Here is a 27,902-nt window from a genome sequence, read left to right on the forward strand (position 1 = left end):
CGTTATGGGGGAGGGGCCCCGTGTACGTTATGGGGGAGGGGCCCCTGTGTACGTTATGGGGGAGGGGCCCCTGTGTACGTTATGGGGGAGGGGCCCCTGTGTACGTTATGGGGGAGGGGCCCCTGTGTACGTTATGGGGGAGGGGCCCCTGTATACGTTATGGGGGGGGGCCCCGTGTACGTTATGGGGGAGGGGCCCCTGTGTACGTTATGGGGGAGGGGCCCTGTGTACATTATGGGGGAGGGGCCCTGTGTACATTATGGGGGAGGGGCCCTGTGTATGTTATGGGGGAGGGGCCCCGTGTACGTTATGGGGGAGGGGCCCCGTGTATGTTATGGGATTACAGTCTCCGGAGCGGATAGCGCCAAAATGTGAAACCAACCGCAGAGGAAGCGATCAGGTAAAAAATTTATTTTTTTAATTTGTAAAAAAAATAGAAATTACGGTAAATAAAAAAAAAATTTGATAGTTTTCTAAACCAATAATAAAGTAAAATTTTGCGCAATTTCAGTGATAGCATTTTCTGGATTTTAATTTTCAAATTCCGTTACAATTTAAAATAAATTATAAACAAAAACGCAGTGTCATAAAATTAGGACAAATTCTAAAATTGATTTAACTAGATTAATCGTTTTTTAGGAATGAACAAAAGGATTCTAGAGACTTAAATTAATTTGCATATTTTTGGAAATTCCCCCCCCCCCCCAAATTTCAGAATTGAGTGTGAATAGAAAAAAGTATATATCATTTTTTTAAACTAATAATAATAAAATAAAAATTACACAATAGACGACTGCGATTGGTTTGGAAATTTTTGCTTCTCTAACCTGTAGCCCTCCAGTTGTTGGAGAACTACAACTCCCAGCATGTCATGCTGAGGTCCCCATTTTGGAAACCAGTGCTCTAGATCTTACATCAAATTATAAATAAATAAATGGGATATTATTTTCTAGACAATATTTCTAAAAAAAAAAAAAAAATTTAAAATGATTTCAAAAGAAAAAAAAATTACGGTATTTTTGAAAAAATAAAATATAACAACATCGCCCAGTTAATTCGGACGCCCAGTTAGTTCGCGCTACTGTCGCCTAACAAATACGTAACTTAACAAAAATAAAATAAAATATTTTTAAATGAAAAGCAATTTAGAAATTTTTTGTGGGAATTTAAGGCACGAGCCGATACCTGGGGGATGTGGCGGCGGCGGCGGTTTAGGCGGGCGGTCCTGACGAGTGCCGGAGGAGATTATAACATTGAGCGTGACGATTCTACCGCACGTAATTAATCGCCATCCGTTAGGCGCAGTCCAAGTAGTCATTTGCTTTCTACCCGCTTCCAGACCATTTTCTGCCGCACTCACGGACGGGGCTATTGCAGGGATCCATTATCATTAACCCATTTATGCCAGTGCTGTACAGGGACCACGCCGAAGGTTTGTGACACCAACCGAGACGGTCTACAAAGTGTTAAACGTGGGAGGAGCGAGGAAACAATTATATATTTTTATAAATTTTGTAAACGCATGTGAAATTGTTCCCTCATCTCCCCCCCACAGGACCCCCCATCCCCAACACAAAACAGGATAAGTGCTTCAGCACAGATGATCTGCTGCTTGATTGCTGGCACCTTGTGGGCGTGTCTTGGGAGGAGCCAAGTACTGATGGGTGGGTTTACATTAGAGAAAATCTACAAGTTGCCCCCTCAGCAGTAACTTCTTGTTTGCCCCTCCGTGTGAACTGTCCAAGGCGACCCCATGAATCCCGCGGGGGTGGCAGACCTGTGTGGGGGTCCTCTTTGCTCTAGATTTCCATACAGAGTCCCGCCCTCCGAGAGCATACAGTGTGGGGCCACATAGCGCATTCTCTGGGCTACTCCTCCTCCAGGACTCTCGTAGGTGATAAGTGGAGGTTCTCGACCCTCTTGGTATTTAGGTTGTGTGCCCCACATCGCTGAGTGGGCGAGTGAAGGTGGGCGAAAAAAGCTTAGAGACCCCTCCCTTCTTGAAAGTTGGGGGTTGTGCTGCTTTGTGGGTTGAGGGTCTCCAAGACTTTCATGCCGTCCAATACTGGGGGGTCGGCCAGGACGCTGTTTGTGCGGCAGGTCTGGTTTGGGATCTGCAGGGTCTCTATTGCCCTGGAATGGACCCCCTACATCTGCTCTTGGGGGGAGGTTGACATAAATTGGTTCCTCCCTTCTCCCTTGTTGGTTAGGTCGGGAAGTGACCGGTTGACCTCTACCTTCCGCGGTTCCCATATACGGATAGGGGACGCTTCCCCCCATAATATACTGGCGCAAATGTGCGGGAGGCGTCCTGTCCCAGCGCTGATAACTCAGGAACTCTGGCTCAGGTGGAGGAGGTCGGCCGTACCAGCCCGGAGCCGGTACAGAGTGAGGGTGAGAGGGCGGTGATGCCATATAGGGCCACGGTGTCTGGATTAATCCATATGAAGCATTGATTGGTGTCATGTGAGGAGGGTCCCCCAATATCTCATAGTAAAGCCCCTCTGCTTCTGGCCAGGGAGGAGCAGAGCGGTGAGGGGGCATCCGAGGACCCTCCTCTGGGAACCTGTACGGGGGAGGACGAGTGCGCGGAGGAAAGAGGCTCGGAGGAGCAGGAAGGCTGCCAGACCTGGTGTGCAGGCGAGGAGCTCGCGAAGGAGGAGTGCCTGCTAGGGCCATTTTTCGGAGGTCAGCCGGAGTGGAACCTGGAGCCTGCAAAAGAAAAGAACAGAAATAAGGAACTGCAATCTGCACTATATCCTGCCCCAGACGGGTGTCACCGTATCCTGCCCAAGACAGGTGTCACCGTATCCTGCCCAAGACAGGTGTCACCGTATCCTGCCCAAGACAGGTGTCACCGTATCCTGCCCCAGACTGGTGTCACCGTATCCTTCCCCAGACGGGTGTCACCCTATACTGGTCTATAAAGGTCTAAGTCACCCTATAAAGGTCTATTAAGGCCTAAGTCACCCTATACTGGTCTATGAAGGCCTATGTCACCCTATACTGGTCTTTGATGACCTGTGTCACCCTAAACTGGTCTATGAAGGCCTAAGTGACCCTATACTGGTCTAAAAAGGCCTAAGTCACCCTATACTGGTCTATGATGACCTGTGTCACCCTAAACTGGTCTATGAAGACCTAAGTCACCCTATACTGGTCTATGAAGGCCTCAGTCCCCATATACTGGTCTACGAAGACCTTAGTGACCCTATACTGGTCTATAAAAGCCTAAGTCACCCTATACTGATTTGTGAAGTCCTGTGTCACCCTATACTGATCTATGAAGACCTAAGTGACCCTATACTGGTCTATGAAGGCCTAAGTCACCCTTTACTGATCTATGAAGTCCTGTGGCACCCTATACTGGTCTATGAAGACCTTAGTGACCCTACACTGGTCTATGAAGTCCTGTGTCACCCTATACTGGTCTATGAAGTCCTGTGTCACTCTATACTAGTCTATGAAGTCCTGTGTCACTTTATACTAGTCTATGAAGTCCTGTGAAACCATATACTGGTCTATGAAGACCTAAGTGACCCTATACTGGTCTATAAAAGCCTAAGTCCCCCTATACAGGTCTATGAAGTCCTAAGTCACCCTATACTGGTCTACGAAGTCCTGAGTCACCCTATACTGGTCTATGAAGACCTTAGTGACTCTATACTGGTCTATGAAGGCCTAAGTCACCCAATACTAGTCTACGAAGTCCTGTGTCAGTCTATACTGGTCTATGAAGTCCTGTGTCACCATATACTGGGTCTATGAAGACCTAAGTGACCCTATACTGGTCTATAAAAGCCTAAGTCCCCCTATACTGGTCTATGAAGTCCTAAGTTACACTATACTGGTCTATGAAGTCCTGAGTCACCCTATACTGGTCTATTAAGACCTTAGTGACCCTATACTGGTCTATGAAGGCCTAAGTCACCCTAATCTGGTCTATGAAGGCCTAGGTCACCCTTTACTGGACTATGAAGGCCTAAGTCACCCTATACTGGTCTATGAAGTCTTGAGTCACCCTATACTGGTCTATGAAGTCCTGAGTCACCCTATACTGGTCTATGAAGTCCTGAGTCACCCTATAGTGGTCTATGAAGTCCTGAGTCACCCTTTACTGGTCTATGAAGTCCTGAGTCACCCTATACTGGTCTATGAAGTCCTGAGTCACCCTATACTGGTCTATGAAGTCCTGAGTCACCCTATACTGGTCTGTGATGTGCATAGTAACGCACCCTCACCATTGTACTGTGTATCTCGGGTCTCGGAGGTCGATGCTGGTTGGTTGTACTCTCATTGAGGCTGGTTAAGTGTGGTCGAAGCTCAGAGTACAGGGGCCCCTCCTTTGGCACCGAGCTCTCACTGCACTCCATGGACAGGGACCGTCTGAATACTGAGGTGGATGGGTGTGGCGGGGCTGATCTCTGTGAGGACTTTGCAGGGACGGTCCCGGTAGATATGGAGGACTGAAGGGCTCTCTGGGCGCTCTCTGCCAATTTTAAAGCCATCAGCCGGGCAGGATCCTTTGGTGGCGGAGGAGGAGGAAGTTGTCGTGTGACAGACATAGGAGGAGGATGAGCTGTTTGCTGTGGAGAGAGCGTCACTCCTGTGAGGAAAGGGTTAAAACGTACATGTTCAGTGGGGTGACCACACCTGTATACATCATGACTGATAGGTGGGTCAACATTCATGGATTAAGAGGATTACTAACCCTTCGAGGGCTCTTCTTGTTTCGGGGGCCCGATTCCTTTCCCTTCCTTCACACAGGTCTCACTAAGACGCAGTTGACAGGATTGAAGCAGCAGGTTCAGCATCTGCGGAGGAGGAGACAGACTACGGGGCCCCTGGTTCTCCATGTCTGTGACCAAGCGCTCCGGAGGGCTGTGAGAGGGGGAGGGGGAGCAGCCGCCGGTAGGAGACAGGCTCAGCCTGCGCGGTAGGGAATGGCCCTGGCTGCTGCTCACGTCTGCTCTGACTATTGTAGGAGACTTCACTTCTTCATGGTCCGAGAATGAGAGGCGGAAAGATAAGGGGTCGAATCCGAGACCGTCCATATCCGGGAGCGGCGGCGACAGGTCCAGATCCTCCTCAATCCACGCCGATTGGGGACGTCCAGATGTTGGGGGAGGGGACGGCACACAGGGCGGAGAAGGGGAGGACTGCGTCAGGCTCTCTGCGGACCTACAGTGAGGCAGCCGCGAGGTCAGACCGTCACTTGTAGAGCGAGGCCGGCGGAGGCGGGAGGTCCGGTGAAACCCTGGAATGGAAGGAGAGTCAGTGAACAGGGGGACTGGGGGACCTGTCGTAATAACCAACAGAGAACAACTCAGACCTGTCATAATAACAGAGAACAACTCAGACCTGTCATAATAACAGAGAACAACTCAGACCTGTCATAATAACAGAGAACAACTAAGACCTGTCATAATAACAGAGAACAACTCAGACCTGTCATAATAACAGAGAACAACTCAGACCTGTCATAATAACCAACAGAGAACAACTCAGACCTGTCATAATAACAGAGAACAACTCAGACCTGTCATAATAACCAACAGAGAACAACTCAGACCTGTCATAATAACCAACAGAGAACAACTCAGACCTGTCATAATAACCAACAGAGAACAACTCAGACCTGTCATAATAACAGAGAACAACTCAGACCTGTCATAATAACCAACAGAGAACAACTCAGACCTGTCATAATAACAGAGAACAACTCAGACCTGTCATAATAACAGAGAACAACTCAGACCTGTCGTAATAACCAACAGAGAACAACTCAGACCTGTCATAATAACCAACAGAGAACAACTCAGACCTGTCATAATAACAGAGAACAACTCAGACCTGTCATAATAACCAACAGAGAACAACTCAGACCTGTCATAATAACCAACAGAGAACAACTCAGACCTGTCATAATAACCAACAGAGAACAACTCAGACCTGTCATAATAACCAACAGAGAACAACTCAGACCTGTCATAATAACAGAGAACAACTCAGACCTGTCATAATAACAGAGAACAACTCAGACCTGTCATAATAACAGAAAACAACTCAGACCTGTCATAATAACAGAGAACAACTCAGACCTGTCATAATAACAGAGAACAACTCAGACCTGTCATAATAACAGAGAACAACTCAGACCTGTCATAATAACAGAGAACAACTCAGACCTGTCGTAATAACCAACAGAGAACAACTCAGACCTGTCATAATAACAGAGAACAACTCAGACCTGTCATAATAACAGAGAACAACTCAGACCTGTCATAATAACAGAGAACAACTCAGACCTGTCATAATAACAGAGAACAACTCAGACCTGTCATAATAACAGAGAACAACTCAGACCTGTCATAATAACCAACAGAGAACAACTCAGACCTGTCATAATAACAGAGAACAACTCAGACCTGTCATAATAACAGAGAACAACTCAGACCTGTCATAATAACAGAGAACAACTCAGACCTGTCGTAATAACAGAGAACAACTCAGACCTGTCATAATAACAGAGAACAACTCAGACCTGTCATAATAACAGAGAACAACTCAGACCTGTCATAATAACAGAGAACAACTCAGACCTGTCATAATAACAGAGAACAACTCAGACCTGTCGTAATAACCAACAGAGAACAACTCAGACCTGTCATAATAACCAACAGAGAACAACTCAGACCTGTATTGTGGGGGAATATTGGAAATTGCGCCAATATCTGTTCAACACGACCGATAAAGCTCAATAATAACATTTCCTTGAGTGAACGGCTCCCCCTGCTGGACTCCTCAGGTATCAGGACATCACATGGGTGCAGAACAGACACCAAGTATAGTGAGGCGGTAAAACTCCGAGACCTGTGACCTCAGAAACGACTTACCGGTCACACTGGTGTGAGAGCACAAGGACTCCTCACTCTTAGCAGACCGCAACGTCACCGAGTCCAACACTGTAAAGAGACGACACAGAGGAGTAAAGAGACAGTCAGCAAGAAGGAGAGAAGAGACCATTATATGTCACCTCTCTGGTGGGCCGCCGACTCCCGAAGACCCCCGGACCGAGACTTCTTCTGCTGAGATGAATTTTTCCCTATAGCAAAGAATGTTCTCCAACTACTACCCCCACCGGACTTCTTCCTGCCACGGGGAACTTTCCTAAAAACAGTGCAAAAGCATTAATATACATAGGAGCAGTATTATAGTAGTTATATTACTGTATATAGGAGCAGTATTATAGTAGTTATATTCTTGTATATAGGAGCAGTATTATAGTAGTTATATTACTGTATATAGGAGCGGTATTATAGTAGTTATATTCTTGTATATAGGAGCAGTATTATAGTAGTTATATTCTTGTATATAGGAGCAGTATTATAGTAGTTATATTCCTGTATATAGGAGCAGTATTATAGTAGTTATATTCTTGTATATAGGAGCAGTATTATAGTAGTTATATTCTTGTATATAGGAGCAGTATTATAGTAGTTATATTCCTGTATATAGGAGCAGTATTATAGTAGTTATATTCCTGTATATAGGAGCAGTATTATAGTAGTTATATTCTTGTATATAGGAGACAGTATTATAGTAGTTATATTCTTGTATATAGGAGCAGTATTATAGTAGTTATATTCTTGTATATAGGAGCAGTATTATAGTAGTTATATTCTTGTATATAGGAGCAGCATTATAGTAGTTATATTCTTGTATATAGGAGCAGTATTATAGTAGTTATATTCTTGTATATAGGAGCAGTATTAAAGTAGTTATATTCTTGTATATAGGAGGCAGTATTATAGTAGTTATATTCTTGTATATAGGGGCAGTATTATAGTAGTTATATTCTTGTATATAGGAGCAGTATTATAGTAGATATATTCTTGTATATAGGAGCAGTATTATAGTAGTTATATTCTTGTATATAGGAGCAGTATTATAGTAGTTATATTCTTGTATATAGGGGCAGTATTATAGGAGTTATATTCTTGTATATAGGAGCAGTATTATAGTAGTTATAGTCTTGTATATAGGAGCAGTATTATAGTAGTTATATTCTTGTATATAGGAGCAGTATTATAGTAGTTATATTCTTGTATATAGGAGGCAGTATTATAGTAGTTATATTCTTGTATATAGGAGCAGTATTATAGTAGTTATATTCTTGTATATAGGAGCAGTATTATAGTAGTTATATTCTTGTATATAGGAGCAGTATTATAGTAGTTATATTCTTGTATATAGGAGCAGTATTATAGTAGTTATATTCTTGTATATAGGAGGCAGTATTATAGTAGTTATATTCTTGTATATAGGAGCAGTATTATAGTAGTTATATTCTTGTATATAGGAGCAGTATTATAGTAGTTATATTCTTGTATATAGGAGCAGTATTATAGTAGTTATATTCTTGTATATAGGAGGCAGTATTATAGTAGTTATATTCTTGTATATAGGAGGCAGTATTATAGTAGTTATATTCTTGTATATAGGAGCAGTATTATAGTAGTTATATTCCTGTATATAGGAGGCAGTATTATAGTAGTTATATTCTTGTATATAGGGGCAGTATTATAGTAGTTATATTCTTGTATATAGGAGGCAGTATTATAGTAGTTATATTCTTGTATATAGGAGGCAGTATTATAGTAGTTATATTCTTGTATATAGGAGCAGTATTATAGTAGTTATATTCTTGTATATAGGAGCAGTATTATAGTAGTTATATTCCTGTAAATAAGAGTAGTATTGAAGAAGAAAGGAAATCCAGCGCGGTCCTCGTGCAGTAGAAAAACGTCTATTTAGACACCAACAGATTGGTTGTATTAGATGGTACGGCCGCTACATAGATGACCTCTTGTTTATCTGGGGGTCTAATGTGGCGGCTGTACCAAATTTAGATTTTTTTTCTCAACAATAATTTTTTAGGATTACTTTTTACCATACATCATGCACCTTTCTGTATTTCATTTTTGGATCTCCTTTTATGTGGGGACCCTTCGATAGGTCCCATCATAACATCCACCTATCGGAAAAACACGGCTACAAATTCTATATTGCACGCTTCCTCTTGTCATCCCCCCCCCCCACGTTATTGCCAACCTTCCAGTGGGGGAGATGATAAGGGCTAGACGGAATTGTTCCAATGATCATGGCTTTCATCAGGAGGCTGTCACGCCCCCTCCCATAGACTTGCATTGAGGGGGCGGGACCTGACGTCACACGGGGGCGGAGTCGTGATGTCACGATCTTCCGCCCCCGTGGTCGGGAGCCAGAACCTCCAGCGCTTCCGGAAGCAGATACGGTGGATGCTGCATGCTATATTGCGGGAGTTCTCAGCGGCGGGACCCCTGCGATCAGGCATCTTATCCCCTATCCTTTGGAGTACCCCTTTAACAGAAGACTAGATGTCATCCTTCATTATTAAAGGGGTTATCCAGGAAGAAACTTTATATATCAACTGGCTCCAGAAAGTTAAACAGATTTGTAAATTACTTCTATTAAAAAAACTTAATCCTTTCAGTACTTATGAGCTTCTGAAGTTGAGTTGTTCTTTTCTGTCTAATTGCTCTCTGATGACACCTGTCTCGGGAACCGCCCAGTTTAGAAGCAAATCCCCATAGCAAACCTCTTCTACTCTGTGCAGTTCCCGAGACAACCAGAGATGTCAGCAGAGAGCACTGTTGCCAGACAGAAAAGAGCAACTCAACTTCAGAAGCTCATAAGTACAGAAAGGATTAAGATTTTTTAATAGAAGTAATTTACAAATCTGTTTAACTTTCTGGAGCCAGTTGAGATATATATATATATATATATATATATATATATATATATATATATATATAAAGTTTTTTCCTGCATACCCCTTTCAATTATTTTTACCACTTGTCCACTTTCAGGATTGCATTTCCATTTAGTTGGTTATCTATTTCATGCATCATAATTCTTTGTGCGTAAAGTTCTGCATTTTCCGTCCATATTTTCGGGAGAATTCACTATTGATGTAATTCTCCTTTATATATATATATACTATAACATTATGAAACTTTTTTCATCTATGTTTGAATTCCCCTCCTTATATGGTTTGCATCTAAGGTTGCTTTGTTGCAATAAGGCAGTGTTTCCCAACCAGTGTGCCTCCAGCTGTTGCAAAACTACAACTCCCAGCATGCCCGGACAGCCTTCGGCTGTCCGGGCATGCTGGGAGTTGTAGTTTTGCAACAGCTGGAGGCACACTGGTTGGGAAACACTGCAATAAGGTATATACAATTACATGTGACTTTTATTTGCATGAATAAGGTAGATTATCTTAGATAATAAATTATTTTATATTTCTATCCATATTTTTCCATAATACGCACATGATATATGGCTGAACAAACTAAGTTATTTGCAAGCAGCTGCTCGCCATTTACTCAGCCCTTCCGCCTACTTAAAGGGGGTATTCCAGGAAAAAAAAATTATTTTTATTTTGTTTATTTCAACTGGCTCCAGAAAGTTAAACAGATTTGTAAATTACTTCTATTAAAAAAAATCTAAATCCTTTCAATAATTATCAGCTGCTGAAGTTGAGTTTTTCTTTTTCTGTCTGGCAACAGTGCTCTCTGCTGACATCTCTGGTTGTCTCGGGAACTGCACAGAGTAGAAGAGGTTTGCTATGGGGATTTGTTTCTAAACTGGGCGGTTACCGAGACAGGTGTAATCAGAGAGCACTTAGACAGAAAAGAACAACTCAACTTCAGCAGCTCATAAGTACTTGAAAGGATTAAGATTTTTTTATAGAAATATTTTACAAATCTCTTTAACTTTCTGGAGCCAGTTGTAATATAATTTTTTTTTTTTCCTGGAATACCCCTTTAAGAACCAGTGGATCTGGACGTTCTTTAGTATGAATAAGGCTAGGTGAACTGGCCGAAACGCGTCACCTTTTCATCCTGTCTCTGTTGGTGTCTGAATAAAAGTTGGAGGACTGCAGGAGGACCGTGCTGGATTTCCTTTCTTCTTCACTATATCGTCAGGTGTTTTGGGTACACCTATCTGAGCGCAGACTACTGGCTATCCATAGGGGTGAGCTGACGAACTTTGTTTCTTCTATAAGAGTAGTATCGATTTTTTAAATTTTTTTTTAAAGCTAAACAAACCATAAAATAATATAAATTGCGTGTGAGTAGTGGACGGGTGGGTTTTGGGGCCCAGTGTTTCTATGAGGTGCAGCCTTCCGTCTTGGGGCCCGTTCATACAGCAGAATTTCCTCTGGAATGGAAGGTTCTTCTGCTGTGTGCACAGGCCCTTAGGCTGCCCATACAATACCTTTCATCGCTGCTCTCTAGCGCCCTCTCAGGCTTGTTGGGGGAGGTTTTGTCGGCCCCCAGTTTCTCCGCCGCCTCCCTTTGGCTCTGACTCCGCGCTTGAGCCTCCTGCAGACTCACGAGACGACCCGAGGGACAGCCGCCCATCAGAGAGCGCGGCCGGATTGGTCCACAGCGACCTGCATGGACGGAACGACACATTATACGTTATTAGGACGACACATACAAGGGGTATAATGGGGTAGGAAGAGGTTTTGCTGGATTTCCCCTTTATTTTGATGCCTGGCGGCCATCTTGCCTGTGTTATCGCCGATTGTGTCTTGGCTCACCTCCTCCCTTTGTAGTGCACGGATTCACGACCGGTCAGGTGTGCCGTTTTATTGTTCCTAGAAAATGCGGACAATACAGCGCTCCGCACAAATGCAGCTTTATTCCAAAATTTCAGAAATATAAAATCAAACCTGCACAAGACACCGGTTCACATCTTCAGGTGTTTGAGGCGCATGCGCCTGAAACGCGTCAAGATCTGAACCGGTGCCTTACGCAGGTTTGGTTTTACGTATTTCTACTAATTTCGGAAAAAAAGCTGCATTCGTGCGGAGCGCTGTATTGTCTGCACAGCTTTTTATTTATTCTGTACAATGTCAGAATCTACAGGCGCACACTGGCGCCATCTATGGAGACACCTATCGTCTGGTATTGATAATAGGGTAACTACGACTGTCAATATGGAGGCGTGGCCAGCGTCTAGAGGCGGAGTTTATGTGTACAGATCTACAAGGTGCACAAATTTCCTACATGGAGGGGAAATTGTACAAACGATAAAAAAATAAAAATTGCGTAAACAAGACAAAAAAACAATTAAGTAAATTACAGATCAGAACATAATAGAATAAAATGATCAGATACCGGTCGGATGTTTAATAACACAGCTGTGTCCGCCATTGTTCATAGATACATAGAACAATCGTCTGTAACAGAGCGTTTTATTTTTCTTTTTAAGCAAAAATAAATAAAACATTTGACTTCCTGTGTTAGACTCTTGTATATAGAAAAAATGTCCTGTATGAAAAGGAACAGCCATAAAGTGATACTTCAGAAGGGCATCAAGGCTTCGGCCTCTTTCTGCCTCAATAAATTAAGTTCTGAGGTCTACCACTAGGGGTCAGCCTTGGCGCTATTGTCTTCTAGGGGGGTCTCAGACGGGCCTGTCTTGGCGCTATTGTCTTCTGGAGGGGTTTCGGACGGGCCAGTCTTGGCGCTATTGTCTTCTGGGGGGGGTCTCAGACGGGCCAGTCTTGGCGCTATTGTCTTCTGGGGGGGTTTTGGACGGGCCAGTCTTGGCGCTATTGTCTTCTGGGGGGGTCTCAGACGGGCCAGTCTTGGCGCTATTGTCTTCTGGGGGGGTCTCAGACGGGCCAGTCTTGGCGCTATTGTCTTCTGGAGGGGTTTCGGACGGGCCAGTCTTGGCGCTATTGTCTTCTGGGGGGGTCTCAGACGGGCCAGTCTTGGCGCTATTGTCTCCTGGAGGTGTTTCGGACGGGCCAGCCTTGGCGCTATTGTCTCCTGGAGGGGTTTCGGACGGGCCAGCCTTGGCGCTATTGTCTCCTGGAGGGGTTTCGGACGGGCCTGTCTTGGCGCTATTGTCTCCTGGAGGGGTTCTGGACGGACAAGTCTTGGTGCTATTGTCCTCTGGAGGGGTTTCGGACGGGCTAGTCTTGGCGCTAATGTCTTCTGGAGGCGTTTCAGACGTCTTCTTCAGGGCCTGGCACCGGGCTTCGGGTAAAGTTAAGAGGCGAATCTTTACGGACATGACAGAGGCTCGGCGGAGACCGGTCTGCTTCGCTGGTAGTAAGAAGGTGATAAAAGGGAAAATACAAAGCAGACAGAAATGGGTTTAGGTAGGAAACCTCGGTGGCCAATTGTAATTTACTAAGTGAAGCGATGCCAAGGCAAAGAACGGTGCAGGAAGAGAAGATCAGCCGAGGAGGGCGCTGGCGAGAGCCGGGGCCGCGTCTCCGAAAACAATGAAGGCAACTTGTTCAGAAGCAAAAAGCAATTAGTGCAGAGGATTTAAGGCTGTGGCATCCAGAGAGGAAAGTGAGCGGCATAGAAGGATCTCAGCAGGAGGGGCGGGGGCCACAGACTCCTATATACACCAGGGAGGGGCGGGGGCCACAGACTCCTATATATACACCATGGCGGGGGTCACAGACTCCTATATATATATACCTGGGTGGGGGTCACAGACTCATATATACCTGGGAGGGGGGTCACAGACTCCTATATATACCTGGGTGGGGGTCAATGACTCATATATACCTGGGCGGGGGTCACAGACTCCTATATATAACTGGGTGGGGGTCGATGACTTATATATCACTTGGTGGGGGTCAATGACTCATATATACCTGGGTGGGGGTCAATGGCTCATATATATACCTGGGTGGGGGTCAATGATTCATATATACCTGGGTGGGGGTCAATGACTCCTATATATATACCTGGGTGGGGTGTGGGTTGTACCCATTACTGTTCCCAAAGTTTTCTAATTAAATAGAAGAAGTTAACTGTTAACAATTGTATTCATAGATATATACTAACAGGTCCTGCAGATCGGTAAGCGTCAGAGAGGGAGCGGTCAGGAGACCAGACTGAAGTCACATGCAGGAGAAGAAAAGCGCAGCAGCTGAGGCGCAGTGCAAGAAAGATAAATTTCTTACCTATTGAAGTGAATGTATCACTAAAGAGGGTCTCCACATGACACAGGAGGAACTCCACCAGCACCGACTGGACCCGGACCTCCCGGAAGGCGTCTGCTCCTGGGGCCCCCACAGACTCCATGTCCCGGGACCTGAGGAGAAAAATGATTGAACAGGAGCAGGCGGTCACATGTGTATCACCAGGTAGAGTGTGATACTGTATTCTGAGCTGTGTATCTAATTCTATCATCTGTGATACTGTATTCTGAGCTGTGTATCTAATCCTATCATGTGTGATACTGTATACTGAGCTGTGTATCTAAGTCTATTATATGATACTATCTGCTGAGTCACTGTATCTAACCTGATCATGTGTGATACTGTTTTCTGTGCTGCAGTATCAAATCATAATATGTGTTATATAGTGCTAATGAGCTAGTGTATCTAAGCCTACAATGTGATACAGGACTAATCAGCTAGTGTATCTAAACCTACAATGTGATAAAGCAATAATAAGCTAGTGTATCTAAGCCTACAATGTGATACAGCACTAATGAGCTAGTGTATCTAAGCCTACAATGTGATACAGCACTAATAAGCTAGTGTATCTAAGCCTACAATGTGATACAGCACTAATAAGCTAGTTTATCTAAACCTACAACGTGATAAAGCACTAATGAGCTAGTGTATCTAAACCTGCAATGTGACACAGCACTAATAAGCAGGTGTATCTAAGCCTACAATGTGATACAGCACTAATAAGCAGGTGTATCTAAGCCTACAATGTGATACAGCACTAATAAGCAGGTGTATCTAAGCCTACAATGTGATACCGCACTAATAAGCAGGTGTATCTAAGACTACAATGTGATACAGCACTAATAAGCAGGTGTATCTAAGCCTACAATGTGATACAGCACTAATAAGCAGGTGTATCTAAGCACTCATCCCTCATCATGTCTCACCGCAGAAGGTTGGGAGCCCAGATTATGGCCAGGTTCCGTGCGTGCATTCCGGTGCGATCGCTGTGGGCGCTCAGCCGCGACAGGTGCCTCATCAGATATTCAAGGGTCCTGCAGGGAGATGGGGGGTTAATATTAGATGTTGCACATTTAACCCCTTCCTTCCATGAGGTGGGCGCAGGGTCAAAGGTCACCTGTAGTGAGGAGGGGGCAACTGCTGGATCAGGTCGTGGACACGGATCAGCTTCTCATCTTCAGCGGGGGCCGACATCGCTTCCTGATGGGGCCACAAAGAGCCAAGAGTCACGAAAGTAATAGAGAGTGAGGGTCCGGGACCCCCAGATCACACAGTCCACTCACTGTGATGATACAGACGATACATCAGGAGAGGGTCCGGGACCCCCAGATCACACAGTCCACTCACCGTGATGATACAGATGATACGTCAGGAGAGGGTCCGGGACCCCCAGATCACACAGTCCACTCACCGTGATGATACAGACGATACGTCAGGAGAGGGTCCGGGACCCCCAGATCACACAGTCCACTCACCGTGATGATACAGACGATACGTCAGGAGAGGGTCCGGGACCCCCAGATCACACAGTCCACTCACCGTGATGATACAGACGATACGTCAGGAGAGGGTCCGGGACCCCCAGATCCCACAGTCCACTCACAGTGAAGGGATGATACAGATGATACGTCAGGAGAGGGTCCGGGACCCCCAGATCACACAGTCCACTCACCGTGATGATACGTCAGGAGAGGGTCCGGGACCCCCAGATCACACAGTCCACTCACAGTGATGATATTGATGATACGTCAGGAGAGGGTCCGGGACCCCCAGATCACACAGTCCACTCACCGTGATGATACATAGGATACGTCAGGAGAGGGTCCGGGACCCCCAGATCACACAGTCCACTCACCGTGATGATACAGACGATACGTCAGGAGAGGGTCCGGGACCCCCAGATCACACAGTCCACTCACAGTGATGATACAGACGATACGTCAGCAGAGGGTCCGGGACCCCCAGATCACACAGTCGACTCACCGTGACGATACAGATGATACGTCAGGAGAGGGTCCGGGACCCCCAGATCACACAGTCCACTCATCGTGACGATACAGAGGATACGTCAGGAGAGGGTCCGGGACCCCCAGATCACACAGTCCACTCATCGTGACGATACAGAGGATACGTCAGGAGAGGGTCCGGGACCCCCAGATCACACTGTCCACTCACTGTGACGATACATATGATACGTCAAGAGAGGGTCCGGGACCCCCAGATCACACAGTCCACTCACCGTGATGATACAGACGATACGTCAGGAGAGGGTCCGGGACCCCCAGATCACACAGTCCACTCACCGTGATGATACAGAGGATATGTCAGGAGAGGGTCCGGGACCCCCAGATCACACAGTCCACTCACCGTGATGATACAGAGGATATGTCAGGAGAGGGTCCGGGACCCCCAGATCACACAGTCCACTCACAGTGATGATACAGACGATACGTCAGGAGAGGGTCCGGGACCCCCAGATCACACAGTCCACTCACCGTGAAGGGATGATACAGACGATACGTCAGCAGAGGGTCCGGGACCCCCAGATCACACAGTCCACTCACCGTGAAGGGATGATACAGACGATACGTCAGCAGAGGGTTCGGCAGCTCACGGAAGTAAAGTTTACAAAGAGAACTGACGCAGTGAACGTCCTGCAGATATGTGTCCCGAGAAAGATCCGGAACCCGCTCACTGTCAAACTCATGTCTGGAGAGGAAGAAACCACAGAGATCAATTACTGCGATCAATCACCGCCACCAATCACTGCGACCAATCGTAGAATGTAAGCCCTCGGGGGCCGATCCCTCTCTCCCTCCCCCTTGTAGACTGTAAACCCTCGGGGGCAGATCCCTCTCTCTCTCCCTCCCCCTTGTAGACTGTAAACCCTCGGGGGCCGATCCCTCTCTCTCTCCCTCCCCCTTGTAGACTGTAAACCCTCGGGGGCCGATCCCTCTCTCCCTCCCCCTTGTAGACTGTAAACCCTCGGGGGCCGATCCCTCTCTCCCTCCCCCTTGTAGACTGTAAACCCTCGGGGGCCGATCCCTCTCTCCCTCCCCCTTGTAGACTGTAAACCCTCGGGGGCCGATCCCTCTCTCCCTCCCCCTTGTAAACTGTAAACCCTCGGGGGCCGATCCCTCTCTCCCTCCCCCTTGTAGACTGTAAACCCTCGGGGGCCGATCCCTCTCTCCCTCCCCCTTGTAGACTGTAAACCCTCGGGGGCCGATCCCTCTCTCCCTCCCCCTTGTAGACTGTAAACCCTCGGGGGCCGATCCCTCTCTCCCTCCCCCTTGTAGACTGTAAACCCTCGGGGGCCGATCCCTCTCTCCCTCCCCCTTGTAGACTGTAAACCCTCGGGGGCCGATCCCTCTCTCCCTCGCCCTTGTAGACTGTAAACCCTCGGGGGCCGATCCCTCTCTCCCTCCCCCTTGTAGACTGTAAACCCTCGGGGGCCGATCCCTCTCTCCCTCCCCCTTGTAGACTGTAAACCCTCGGGGGCAGATCCCTCTCTCTCTCCCTCCCCCTTGTAGACTGTAAACCCTCGGGGGCAGATCCCTCTCTCTCTCCCTCCCCCTTGTAGACTGTAAACCCTCGGGGGCAGATCCCTCTCTCCCTCCCCCTTGTAGACTGTAAACCCTCGGGGGCAGATCCCTCTCTCCCTCCCCCTTGTAGACTGTAAACCCTCGGGGGCCGATCCCTCTCTCCCTCCCCCTTGTAGACTGTAAACCCTCGGGGGCCGATCCCTCTCTCCCTCCCCCTTGTAGACTGTAAACCCTCGGGGGCCGATCCCTCTCTCCCTCCCCCTTGTAGACTGTAAACCCTCGGGGGCCGATCCCTCTCTCCCTCCCCCTTGTAGACTGTAAACCCTCGGGGGCCGATCCCTCTCTCCCTCCCCCTTGTAGACTGTAAACCCTCGGGGGCCGATCCCTCTCTCCCTCCCCCTTGTAGACTGTAAACCCTCGGGGGCCGATCCCTCTCTCCCTCCCCCTTTTAGACTGTAAACCCTCGGGGGCCGATCCCTCTCTCCCTCCCCCTTGTAGACTGTAAACCCTCGGGGGCAGATCCCTCTCTCCCTCCCCTTGTAGATTGTAAGCCCTCGGGGGGCAGATCCCTCTCTCCCTCCCCCTTGTAGATTGTAAGCCCTCGGGGGGCAGATCCCTCTCTCCCTCCCCCTTGTAGATTGTAAGCCCTCGGGGGGCAGATCCCTCTCTTCTTATCCTTGTAGATTGTAAACCCTCGGGGGCAGATCCCTCTCTTCTTATCCTTGTAGATTGTAAACCCTCGGGGGCAGATCCCTCTCTTCTTATCCTTGTAGATTGTAAGCCCTCGGGGGCAGATCCCTCTCTTCCTATCCTTGTAGATTGTAAACCCTCGGGAGCAGATCCCTCTCTCCCTCCCCTTGTAGATTGTAAGCCCTCGGGGCAAATCCTTCTCTCTCTGCCCTTGTAGATTGTAAGCCCTCGGGGCAAATCCTTCTCTCTCTGCCCTTGTAGATTGTAAGCCCTCGGGGCAAATCCTTCTCTCTCTGCCCTTGTAGATTGTAAGCCCTCGGGGCAAATCCTTCTCTCTCACCCCTTGTAGATTGTAAGCCCAACCATATGTTATGTATTTAACCCCTTATCATATGTCCAGTGCCCCCAAACTAAAATATTAAAATAATAAAAGTTATGTGCAGACGCCCGGCCCGGCTCAGATCGATCCACAGGACTCACCGGAGCTTCTGGATGTTAGAGGAGACACCGGACAGACGATAGATCCCGTCCACGATGCCAAATTTTTCTATGAATTGAGCGCAGGAGACCAGGACCCTGGGGACTGAGAGAAGGCGCAGAATTAACTCCTTCAGTGCTGGACTCTCCTCCTCAGGACGGTCAGACAAGGAGGCGTCTGCTTCTTTATCCATCATAACTTCATATCAGCTGTAAGGACATGCTGGGAGAATCCCTCTAGAGCAGTGGTCTTCCGAGCATGCTGGGAGAATCCCTCTAGAGCAGTGGTCTTCCGGGCATGCTGGGAGGATCCCTCTAGAGCAGTGGTCTTCCGGGCATGCTGGGAGGATCCCTCTAGAGCAGTGGTCTTCCGGGCATGCTGGGAGGATCCCTCTAGAGCAGTGGTCTTCCGAGCATGCTGGGAGGATCCCTCTAGAGCAGTGGTCTTCCGGGCACGGTGGGAGGATTCCTCTAGAGCAGTGGTCTTCCGGACATGCTGGGAGGATCCCTCTAGAGCAGTGGTCTTCCGGGCATGCTGGGAGGATCCCTCTAGAGCAGTGGTCTTCCGGGCATTCTGGGAGGATCCCTCTAGAGCAGTGGTCTTCCGGGCATGCTGGGAGGATCCCTCTAGGGCAGTGGTCTTCCGGGCATGCTGGGAGGATCCCTCTAGGGCAGTGGTCTTCCGGGCATGCTGGGAGGATCCCTCTAGAGCAGTGGTCTTCCGGGCATGCTGGGAGGATCCCTCGAGGGCAGTGGTCTTCCGGGCATGCTGGGAGGATCCCTCTAGAGCAGTGGTCTTCCGGGCACGGTGGGAGGATTCCTCTAGAGCAGTGGTCTTCCGGACATGCTGGGAGGATCCCTCTAGAGCAGTGGTCTTCCGGGCATGCTGGGAGGATCCCTCTAGAGCAGTGGTCTTCCGAGCATGCTGGGAGGATCCCTCTAGAGCAGTGGTCTTCCGGGCATGCTGGGAGGATCCCTCTAGAGCAGTGGTCTTCCGGGCATGCTGGGAGGATCCCTCTAGGGCAGTGGTCTTCCGGGCATGCTGGGAGGATCCCTCTAGAGCAGTGGTCTTCCGGGCATGCTGGGAGGATCCCTCTAGAGCAGTGGTCTTCCGGGCATGCTGGGAGGATCCCTCTAGAGCAGTGGTCTTCCGGGCATGCTGGGAGGATCCCTCTAGAGCAGTGGTCTTCCGGGCATGCTGGGAGGATCCCTCTAGAGCAGTGGTCTTCCGGGCATGCTGGGAGGATCCCTCTAGAGCAGTGGTCTTCCGGGCATGCTGGGAGGATCCCTCTAGAGCAGTGGTCTTCCGGGCATGCTGGGAGGATCCCTCTAGAGCAGTGGTCTTCCGGGCATGCTGGGAGGATCCCTCTAGAGCAGTGGTCTTCCGGGCATGCTGGGAGGATCCCTCTAGAGCAGTGGTCTTCCGGGCATGCTGGGAGGATCCCTCTAGAGCAGTGGTCTTCTGAGCATGCTGGGAGCTGTAGTTTTGCACCCCAGTTAGTATAACACTGCATTACGCACTGTGATTTTCGCTGTGTAAGACTGGTGATCACATGACCCAGTTAAAGTAATTAAATGCAGTGATGCAACGGGTGTCCGGGCATGCTGGGAGCTGTAGTTTTGCAACAGCAAACAGTTGAAGACCACTGCTCTAGAGTATGGATAGTCATCATGTCGCGGTGGGTGTGGCTGTTCGGGGCACCACCATAACATCTTACTGGGCTCCATCATGGACGTCTCACCTTCCTCCCCAGAATCCAGCAGATGTTCCCCCAGGTCGGACCCGAACACTCTCTCCCGGAGGATCCCCCGCTGCCGCAGACGCTGTTTGCTTGGCCTGGACGCCATAAAACTGCGCAGTAATCCCGCCAGCTTCCCATGGCGACGGCACACTAGACATAGGAAGAGAAATCGTGAGCCAAACGGGCAAGATGGGGGGGGGGGGGCGTGACAGACGGGCGTATGGGGGGCGGGGCGTGAGTGACAGACGGGCACATGGGGGGCGGGGCGTGAGTGACAGACGGGCATATGGGGGGCGGGGCGTGAGTGACAGACGGGCATATGGGGGGCAGGGGGCGAGTGACAGACGGGCGTATGGGGGGCGACAAACAGACGGGCGTATGGAGTGACAGACGGGCGTATGGAGTGCGGGGGGCGAGTGACGAGTGACAGACGGGCGTATGGAGTGCGGGGGGCGATATCTCACCTGGTCTGGGGCAGTTGGAGCCATGCGGAGATGTGATGGACAACGTTATATCACCTTCTGTGAACAGACAGACAGGTAACCACAAGGTACGAGACAGTAAAAGCCTGCCCAATTAGAGCGCCACAGAGACCGCACACATGGGAGAGAGAGAATACACAGGAGAGAGCACACACATGAGGGAGAGCGCACACATACACACAGGAGAGAGCACACACAGGAGAGAGCACCCACATACACACAGGAAAGAGAGTATACACAGGATAAAGCACACAGGGGAGAGAGAGCGCGTACATACACACAGGAGAGAGAGCACGCACACAGGAGAGAGAGTATACACAGGAGAGAGCACACACGGGAGAGAGAGCGCGCACATACACACACGAGAGAGAGCATTCCCAGGAGAGAGCACACACATGAGGGAGAGCGCGCACATACACACAGGAGAGAGAGTATACACAGGATAAAGCACACAGGGGAGAGAGAGCGCGTACATACACACAGGAGAGAGAGCACGCACACAGGAGAGAGAGTATACACAGGAGAGAGCACACACGGGAGAGAGAGCGCGCACATACACACACGAGAGAGAGCATTCCCAGGAGAGAGCACACACATGAGGGAGAGCGCGCACATACACACAGGAGAGAGAGAATACACAGGAAAGAGCACACACACAAGAGAGAGCATACACAGGAGAGAGCACACACATACACACAGGAGAGAGAGCACACACACGAGAGAGCACACACAGGAGAGAGCACACACAGGAGAGAGCACACACAGGAGAGAGCACACACAGGAGAGAGCACACACACAGGAGAGAGCACACACGAGGGAGAGCGCGCACATACACACAGGAGAGAGTATACACAGGAGAGAGCACACAGGGGAGAGAGAGCACGTACATACACACAGGAGAGAGAGAGAGAGCACACAGGAGAGAGAGCACACACATGAGGGAGAGCGCGCACATACACACAGGAGAGAGAGTATACACAGGAGAGAGCACACACAGGAGAGAGCACACACATACACACAGGAGAGAGTATACACAGGAGAGAGAGCACACACACGAGGGAGAGCGCGCACATACACACAGGAGAGAGTATACACAGGAGAGAGCACACAGGGGGGAGAGAGCGCGTACATACACACAAGAGAGAGAGCATACACAGGAGAGAGCACACAGGAGAGAGAGCACACACGTGAGGGAGAGCGCGCACATACACACAGGAGAGAGAGTATACACAGGAGAGAGCACACACAGGAGAGAGCACACACATACACACAGGAGAGAGTATACACAGGAGAGAGAGCACACAGACGAGGGAGAGCGCGCACACACACACAGGAGAGAGTATACACAGGAGAGAGCACACAGGGGAGAGAGAGCGCGTACATACACACAGGAGAGAGAGAATACACAGGAAAGAGCATACACACAAGAGAGAGAGAATACACAGGAGAGAGCACACACACACACACAGGACAGAGTATACACAGGAGAGAGAGCACACACACGAGGGAGAGCGCGCACATACACACAGGAGAGAGCACACACAGGAGAGAGCATACACAGGAGAGAGCACACACACACACAGGAGAGAGAGCACACACACGAGGGAGAGCGCGCACATACACACAGGAGAGAGTATACACAGGAGAGAGCACACACATGAGGGAGAGCGCACATACACAGGAGAGAGTATACACAGGAGAGAGCACACACACAGGAGAGAGCACACATAGGAGAGAGCACACACATGAGGGAGAGCGCGCACATACACACAGGAGAGAGTATACACAGGAGAGAGCACACAGGGGGGAGAGAGCGCGTACATACACACAAGAGAGAGAGCATACACAGGAGAGAGCACACAGGAGAGAGAGCACACACGTGAGGGAGAGCGCGCACATACACACAGGAGAGAGAGTATACACAGGAGAGAGCACACACAGGAGAGAGCACACACATACACACAGGAGAGAGTATACACAGGAGAGAGAGCACACAGACGAGGGAGAGCGCTCACACACACACAGGAGAGAGTATACACAGGAAAGAGCACACAGGGGAGAGAGAGCGCGTACATACACAAAGGAGAGAGAGAATACACAGGAAAGAGCATACACACAAGAGAGAGAGCATACACAGGAGAGAGCACACACACACACAGGACAGAGTATACACAGGAGAGAGAGCACACACACGAGGGAGAGCGCGCACATACACACAGGAGAGAGCACACACAGGAGAGAGCATACACAGGAGAGAGCACACACACACACAGGAGAGAGAGCACACACACGAGGGAGAGCGCGCACATACACACAGGAGAGAGTATACACAGGAGAGAGCACACACATGAGGGAGAGCGCACATACACAGGAGAGAGTATACACAGGAGAGAGCACACACACAGGAGAGAGCACACATAGGAGAGAGCACACACATGAGGGAGAGCGCGCACATACACACAGGAGAGAGTATACACAGGAGAGAGCACACACATACACACAGGAGAGAGTATACACAGGAGAGAGAGCACACACACGAGGGAGAGCGCGCACATACACACAGGAGAGAGCACACAGGGGAGAGAGAGCGTGTACATACACACAAGAGAGAGAGCATACACAGGAGAGAGCACACAGGAGAGAGAGCACACACATGAGGGAGAGCGCGCACATACACACAGGAGAGAGAGTATACACAGGAGAGAGCACACACATACACACAGGAGAGAGTATACACAGGAGAGAGAGCACACACACGAGGGAGAGCGCGCACATACACACAGGAGAGAGTATACACAGGGGAGAGAGCGCGTACATACACACAAGAGAGAGAGCATACACAGGAGAGAGCACACAGGAGAGAGAGCACACACATGAGGGAGAGCGCGCACATACACAGGAGAGAGAGTATACACAGGAGAGAGCACACACAGGAGAGAGCACACACATACACACAGGAGAGAGTATACACAGGAGAGAGAGGACACACACGAGGGAGAGCGCGCACATACACACAGGAGAGAGTATACACAGGAGAGAGCACACACAGGAGAGAGCACACACACAGGAGAGAGTATACACAGGAGAGAGCACACACATACACACAGGAGAGAGTATACACAGGAGAGAGAGCACACACACGAGGGAGAGCACGCACATACACACAGGAGAGAGTATACACAGGAGAGAGCACACACACGGGAGAGAGCACACACATGAGGGAGAGCGCGCACATACACACAGGAGAGAGTATACACAGGAGAGAGCACACACATGAGGGAGAGCGCGCACATACACACGGGAGAGAGAGAATACACAGGAGAGCGCACACACACGGGAGAGAGAGAGCATTCACAGGAGAGAGAGCACACACGAGGGAGAGTGCGCACATACACACAGGAGAGAGAGTATACACAGGAGAGAGAGCGCACACATGAGGGAGAGCGTGCATATACACACAGAAGAGAGCACACATGGCAGAGAGAGCACACACATGAGGGAGAGCGCACACATACACAGGAGAGAGCACACACGGGGAAGAGAGCGCTCACATGAGGGAGAGCGCGCTCACATGAGGGAGAGCGCGCACATACACACAGGATAGAGAGCACACACACACAAGACAGAGAGAGTGCGCACATACACACAGGAGAGAGAGTATACACAGGAGAGAGAGCATTCACAGGAGAGAGTACACAGGAGAGAGAGCACACACATGAGGGAGAGCGTGCACATACACACAGGATAGAGAGCACGTACATACACACAGGAGAGAGAGCACGCACACAGGAGAGAGAGAGAGAGCACACACAGGAGAGAGAGTATACACATGAGGGAGAGCGTGCACATACACACAGGAGAGAGAGTATACACAGGAGAGAGCACTCACACGGGAGAGAGAGAGAGCATTCACAGGAGAGAGCACACACACGAGAGAGAGAGAGCATACACAGGAGAGAGCACACACACGAGAGAGAGCGTGCACATACACACAGGAGAGTATACACAGGAGAGAGCACACACACGGGAGAGAGAGCGCTCACAAAAACACACAGGTGAGAGAGCATACACAGGAGAGAGCACACGCGGGAGAGAGAGCATACACAGTAGAGAGCACACACATACACACAGGAGAGAGAGCACACACACACAAGACAGAGAGAGCGTGCACATACACACAGGAGAGAGAGCACGCACACAGGAGAGAAAGAGTATACACAGGAGAGAGCACACACGGCAGAGAGAGCACACACGGGTGAGAGAGCGCTCACATGAGGGAGAGCGCGCACATACACACAGGATAGAGAGCACACACAAGACAGAGAGAGCGCGCACATACACACAGGAGAGAGAGCACGCACACAGGAGAGAGAGAGTATACACAGGAGAGTGCACACACGGGAGAGAGAGCACACACGAGGGAGAGCACGCACATACACAGGAGAGAGAGCACGCAAACAGGAGAGAGAGAATACGCAGGAGAGAGAGAATACACAGAAAAGAGCATACACACACAGGTGAGAGAGCATACACAGGAGAGAGAGCACACACATGAGGGAGAGCGCGCACATACACACGGGAGAGAGAGAGCATTCACAGGAGAGAGCACACACATGAGGGAGAGCGCGCACATACACACAGGAGAGAGTATACACAGGAGAGAGCACACACACGAGAGAGAGAGCATACACACGAGAGAGAGCGCGCACATACACATAGGAGAGAGTATACACAGGAGAGAGCACACACACGGTAGAGAGAGCGCTCACATACACACAGGAGAGAGTATACACAGGAGAGAGCACACACACGGGAGAGAGAGCGCTCACATACACACACAGGTGAGAGCATACACAGGAGAGAGCGCGCGCACACAGGAGAGAGTACACAGGAGAGAGAGAGAGCGCACATACACACAGGAGAGAGAGTATACACAGAAGAGAGCACACAGAGGAGAGAGAGCATTCACAGGAGAGAGCACACACACGAGAAAGCGCACGCACATACACACACAGGAGAGAGCACACACACGAGAGAGCATACACAGGAGAGAGCACACACGAGAGAGAGCGCACACATACACACACAGGAGAGAGCGCGAGCACATCCACACACACAGGAGAGAGAGCATACACAGGAGAGCATACGCAGGAGAGAGCACACACACGAGAGAGAGAGAACGCGCACAAACACACATAGAGAGAGCACACACACACACACGAGAGAGAGCGCGCACATACACACACAGGAGAGAGAGCGCGCACACACACACACACACACAAGAGAGAAAGCACACACACACGAGAGAGCGCGCGCACAAACGAGAGAGAGCGCTCACATACACACACAGGTGAGAGAGCATACACAGGAGAGAGCGCGCACACGGGAGAGAGAGCATACACACACACAAGAGAGTGAGCACGCGCACATACACACACAGGAGAGAGAGCGCGCACACAGGAGAGAGAGAATACACAGGAAAGAGCATACACACACGAGAGAGAGAGCGCTCACATACACACACAGGAGAGAGAACATACACAGGAGAGAGCGCGCACACAGGAGAGAATACACAAGAGAGAGAGCGCACGCGCACACAAAGCAAAGAGCACACAGGAGAGCGTGCGTGCACACACGAGAGAAAGAGCGCTCACATACACACACAGGTGAGAGAACATACACAGGAGAGAGCGCGCACACAGGAGAGAATACACAAGAGAGAGAGCGCGCGCGCACACACACACAGCAGAGAGCACACAGGAGAGCGTGCGCGCACACACGAGAGATAGAGCGCTCACATACACCCACAGGTGAGAGAGCATACACAGGAGAGAGCGCGCATACGGGAGAGAGCATACACAGGAGAGCATACACACACACAAGAGAGAGAGCACGCGCACATACACACACAGGAGAGAGAGCGCGCACATACACACACAGGAGAGAGCGCGCGCACATACACACACAAGAGAGAGAGCACACGCACACACACACACACACACACAGGAGAGAGAGCGCGCACACAGGAGAGAGAATACACAGGAAAGAGCATACACACACGAGAGAGAGAGCATACACAGGAGAGAGCGCACACACAGGAGAGAGAGAATACACAGGAAAGAGCATACACATGAGAGAGAGCATACACAGGAGAGCGCGCGCACACAGGAGAGAGCACACACGAGAGAGAAAGAGCGTGCACATACACACACATGGCAGAGAGAGCACACAGGAGAGAGTGCGTGCGCACACACACACACACACAGGAGAGAGCACACATGGCAGAGAGCGTGCGAACACACACGAGAGAGAGAGAGAGACAGTGCACACACACATACAGGAGAGAGCGCACACACACACACACACACACACACACACACACAGGAGAGAGCGCGCGCGCGCGCACACACACACACACACACACAGGAGAGAGCGCACACACACACATACAAGAGAGAGCGCACACACACACAGGAGAGAGCGCACACACACACACACAGGAGAGAGCACACACACACAGGAGAGAGCGCACACACACATACAGGAGAGAGCGCACGCACACACACACACACACAGAGAGAGAATACACAGGAAAGAGCATACACATGAGAGAGAGAGAGCATACACAGGAGAGCGCGCGCACACAGGAGAGAGCACACACGAGAGAGAAAGAGCGTGCACATACACACACATGGCAGAGAGAGCACACAGGAGAGAGTGCGTGCACACACACACACACGAGAGAGCACACATGGCAGAGAACGTGCGAACGCACACGAGAGAGAGAGAGAGAGAGAGAGAGAGAGAGAGAGAGAGAGAGAGAGAGAGAGAACAGTGCACACACACACATACAGGAGAGCGCACACACACATACAGGAGAGAGCGCACACACACACACAGGAGAGAG

The 27,902-nt window shown here is 49.5% G+C and overlaps 1 protein-coding gene across 1 annotated transcript in view; it reads right to left on the minus strand.

The window, feature by feature from the left end:
• Positions 1-461: 461 nt before the first annotated feature.
• Positions 462-27,902, minus strand: part of LOC130311792 (rho GTPase-activating protein 33-like) — a gene marked incomplete at its 5' end in the record, with an annotated part of 41,618 nt that continues 14,177 nt past the window's right edge. Inside the window, 13 exons of the mRNA XM_056552524.1 lie at positions 462-2,712; positions 4,242-4,606; positions 4,712-5,257; positions 6,897-6,965; positions 7,037-7,170; positions 11,323-11,500; positions 14,045-14,175; positions 14,989-15,096; positions 15,180-15,262; positions 16,627-16,771; positions 18,775-18,877; positions 20,514-20,663; positions 20,978-21,034. Of these exons, the coding sequence (XP_056408499.1) occupies positions 1,702-2,712; positions 4,242-4,606; positions 4,712-5,257; positions 6,897-6,965; positions 7,037-7,170; positions 11,323-11,500; positions 14,045-14,175; positions 14,989-15,096; positions 15,180-15,262; positions 16,627-16,771; positions 18,775-18,877; positions 20,514-20,663; positions 20,978-21,034 (3,080 nt within the window). The remainder of the gene's footprint in view (positions 2,713-4,241; positions 4,607-4,711; positions 5,258-6,896; positions 6,966-7,036; positions 7,171-11,322; positions 11,501-14,044; positions 14,176-14,988; positions 15,097-15,179; positions 15,263-16,626; positions 16,772-18,774; positions 18,878-20,513; positions 20,664-20,977; positions 21,035-27,902) is intronic.

Source organism: Hyla sarda, unplaced genomic scaffold (genome assembly GCF_029499605.1).
Source record: "Hyla sarda isolate aHylSar1 unplaced genomic scaffold, aHylSar1.hap1 scaffold_1674, whole genome shotgun sequence".
Lineage (NCBI taxonomy): Eukaryota > Metazoa > Chordata > Amphibia > Anura > Hylidae > Hyla > Hyla sarda.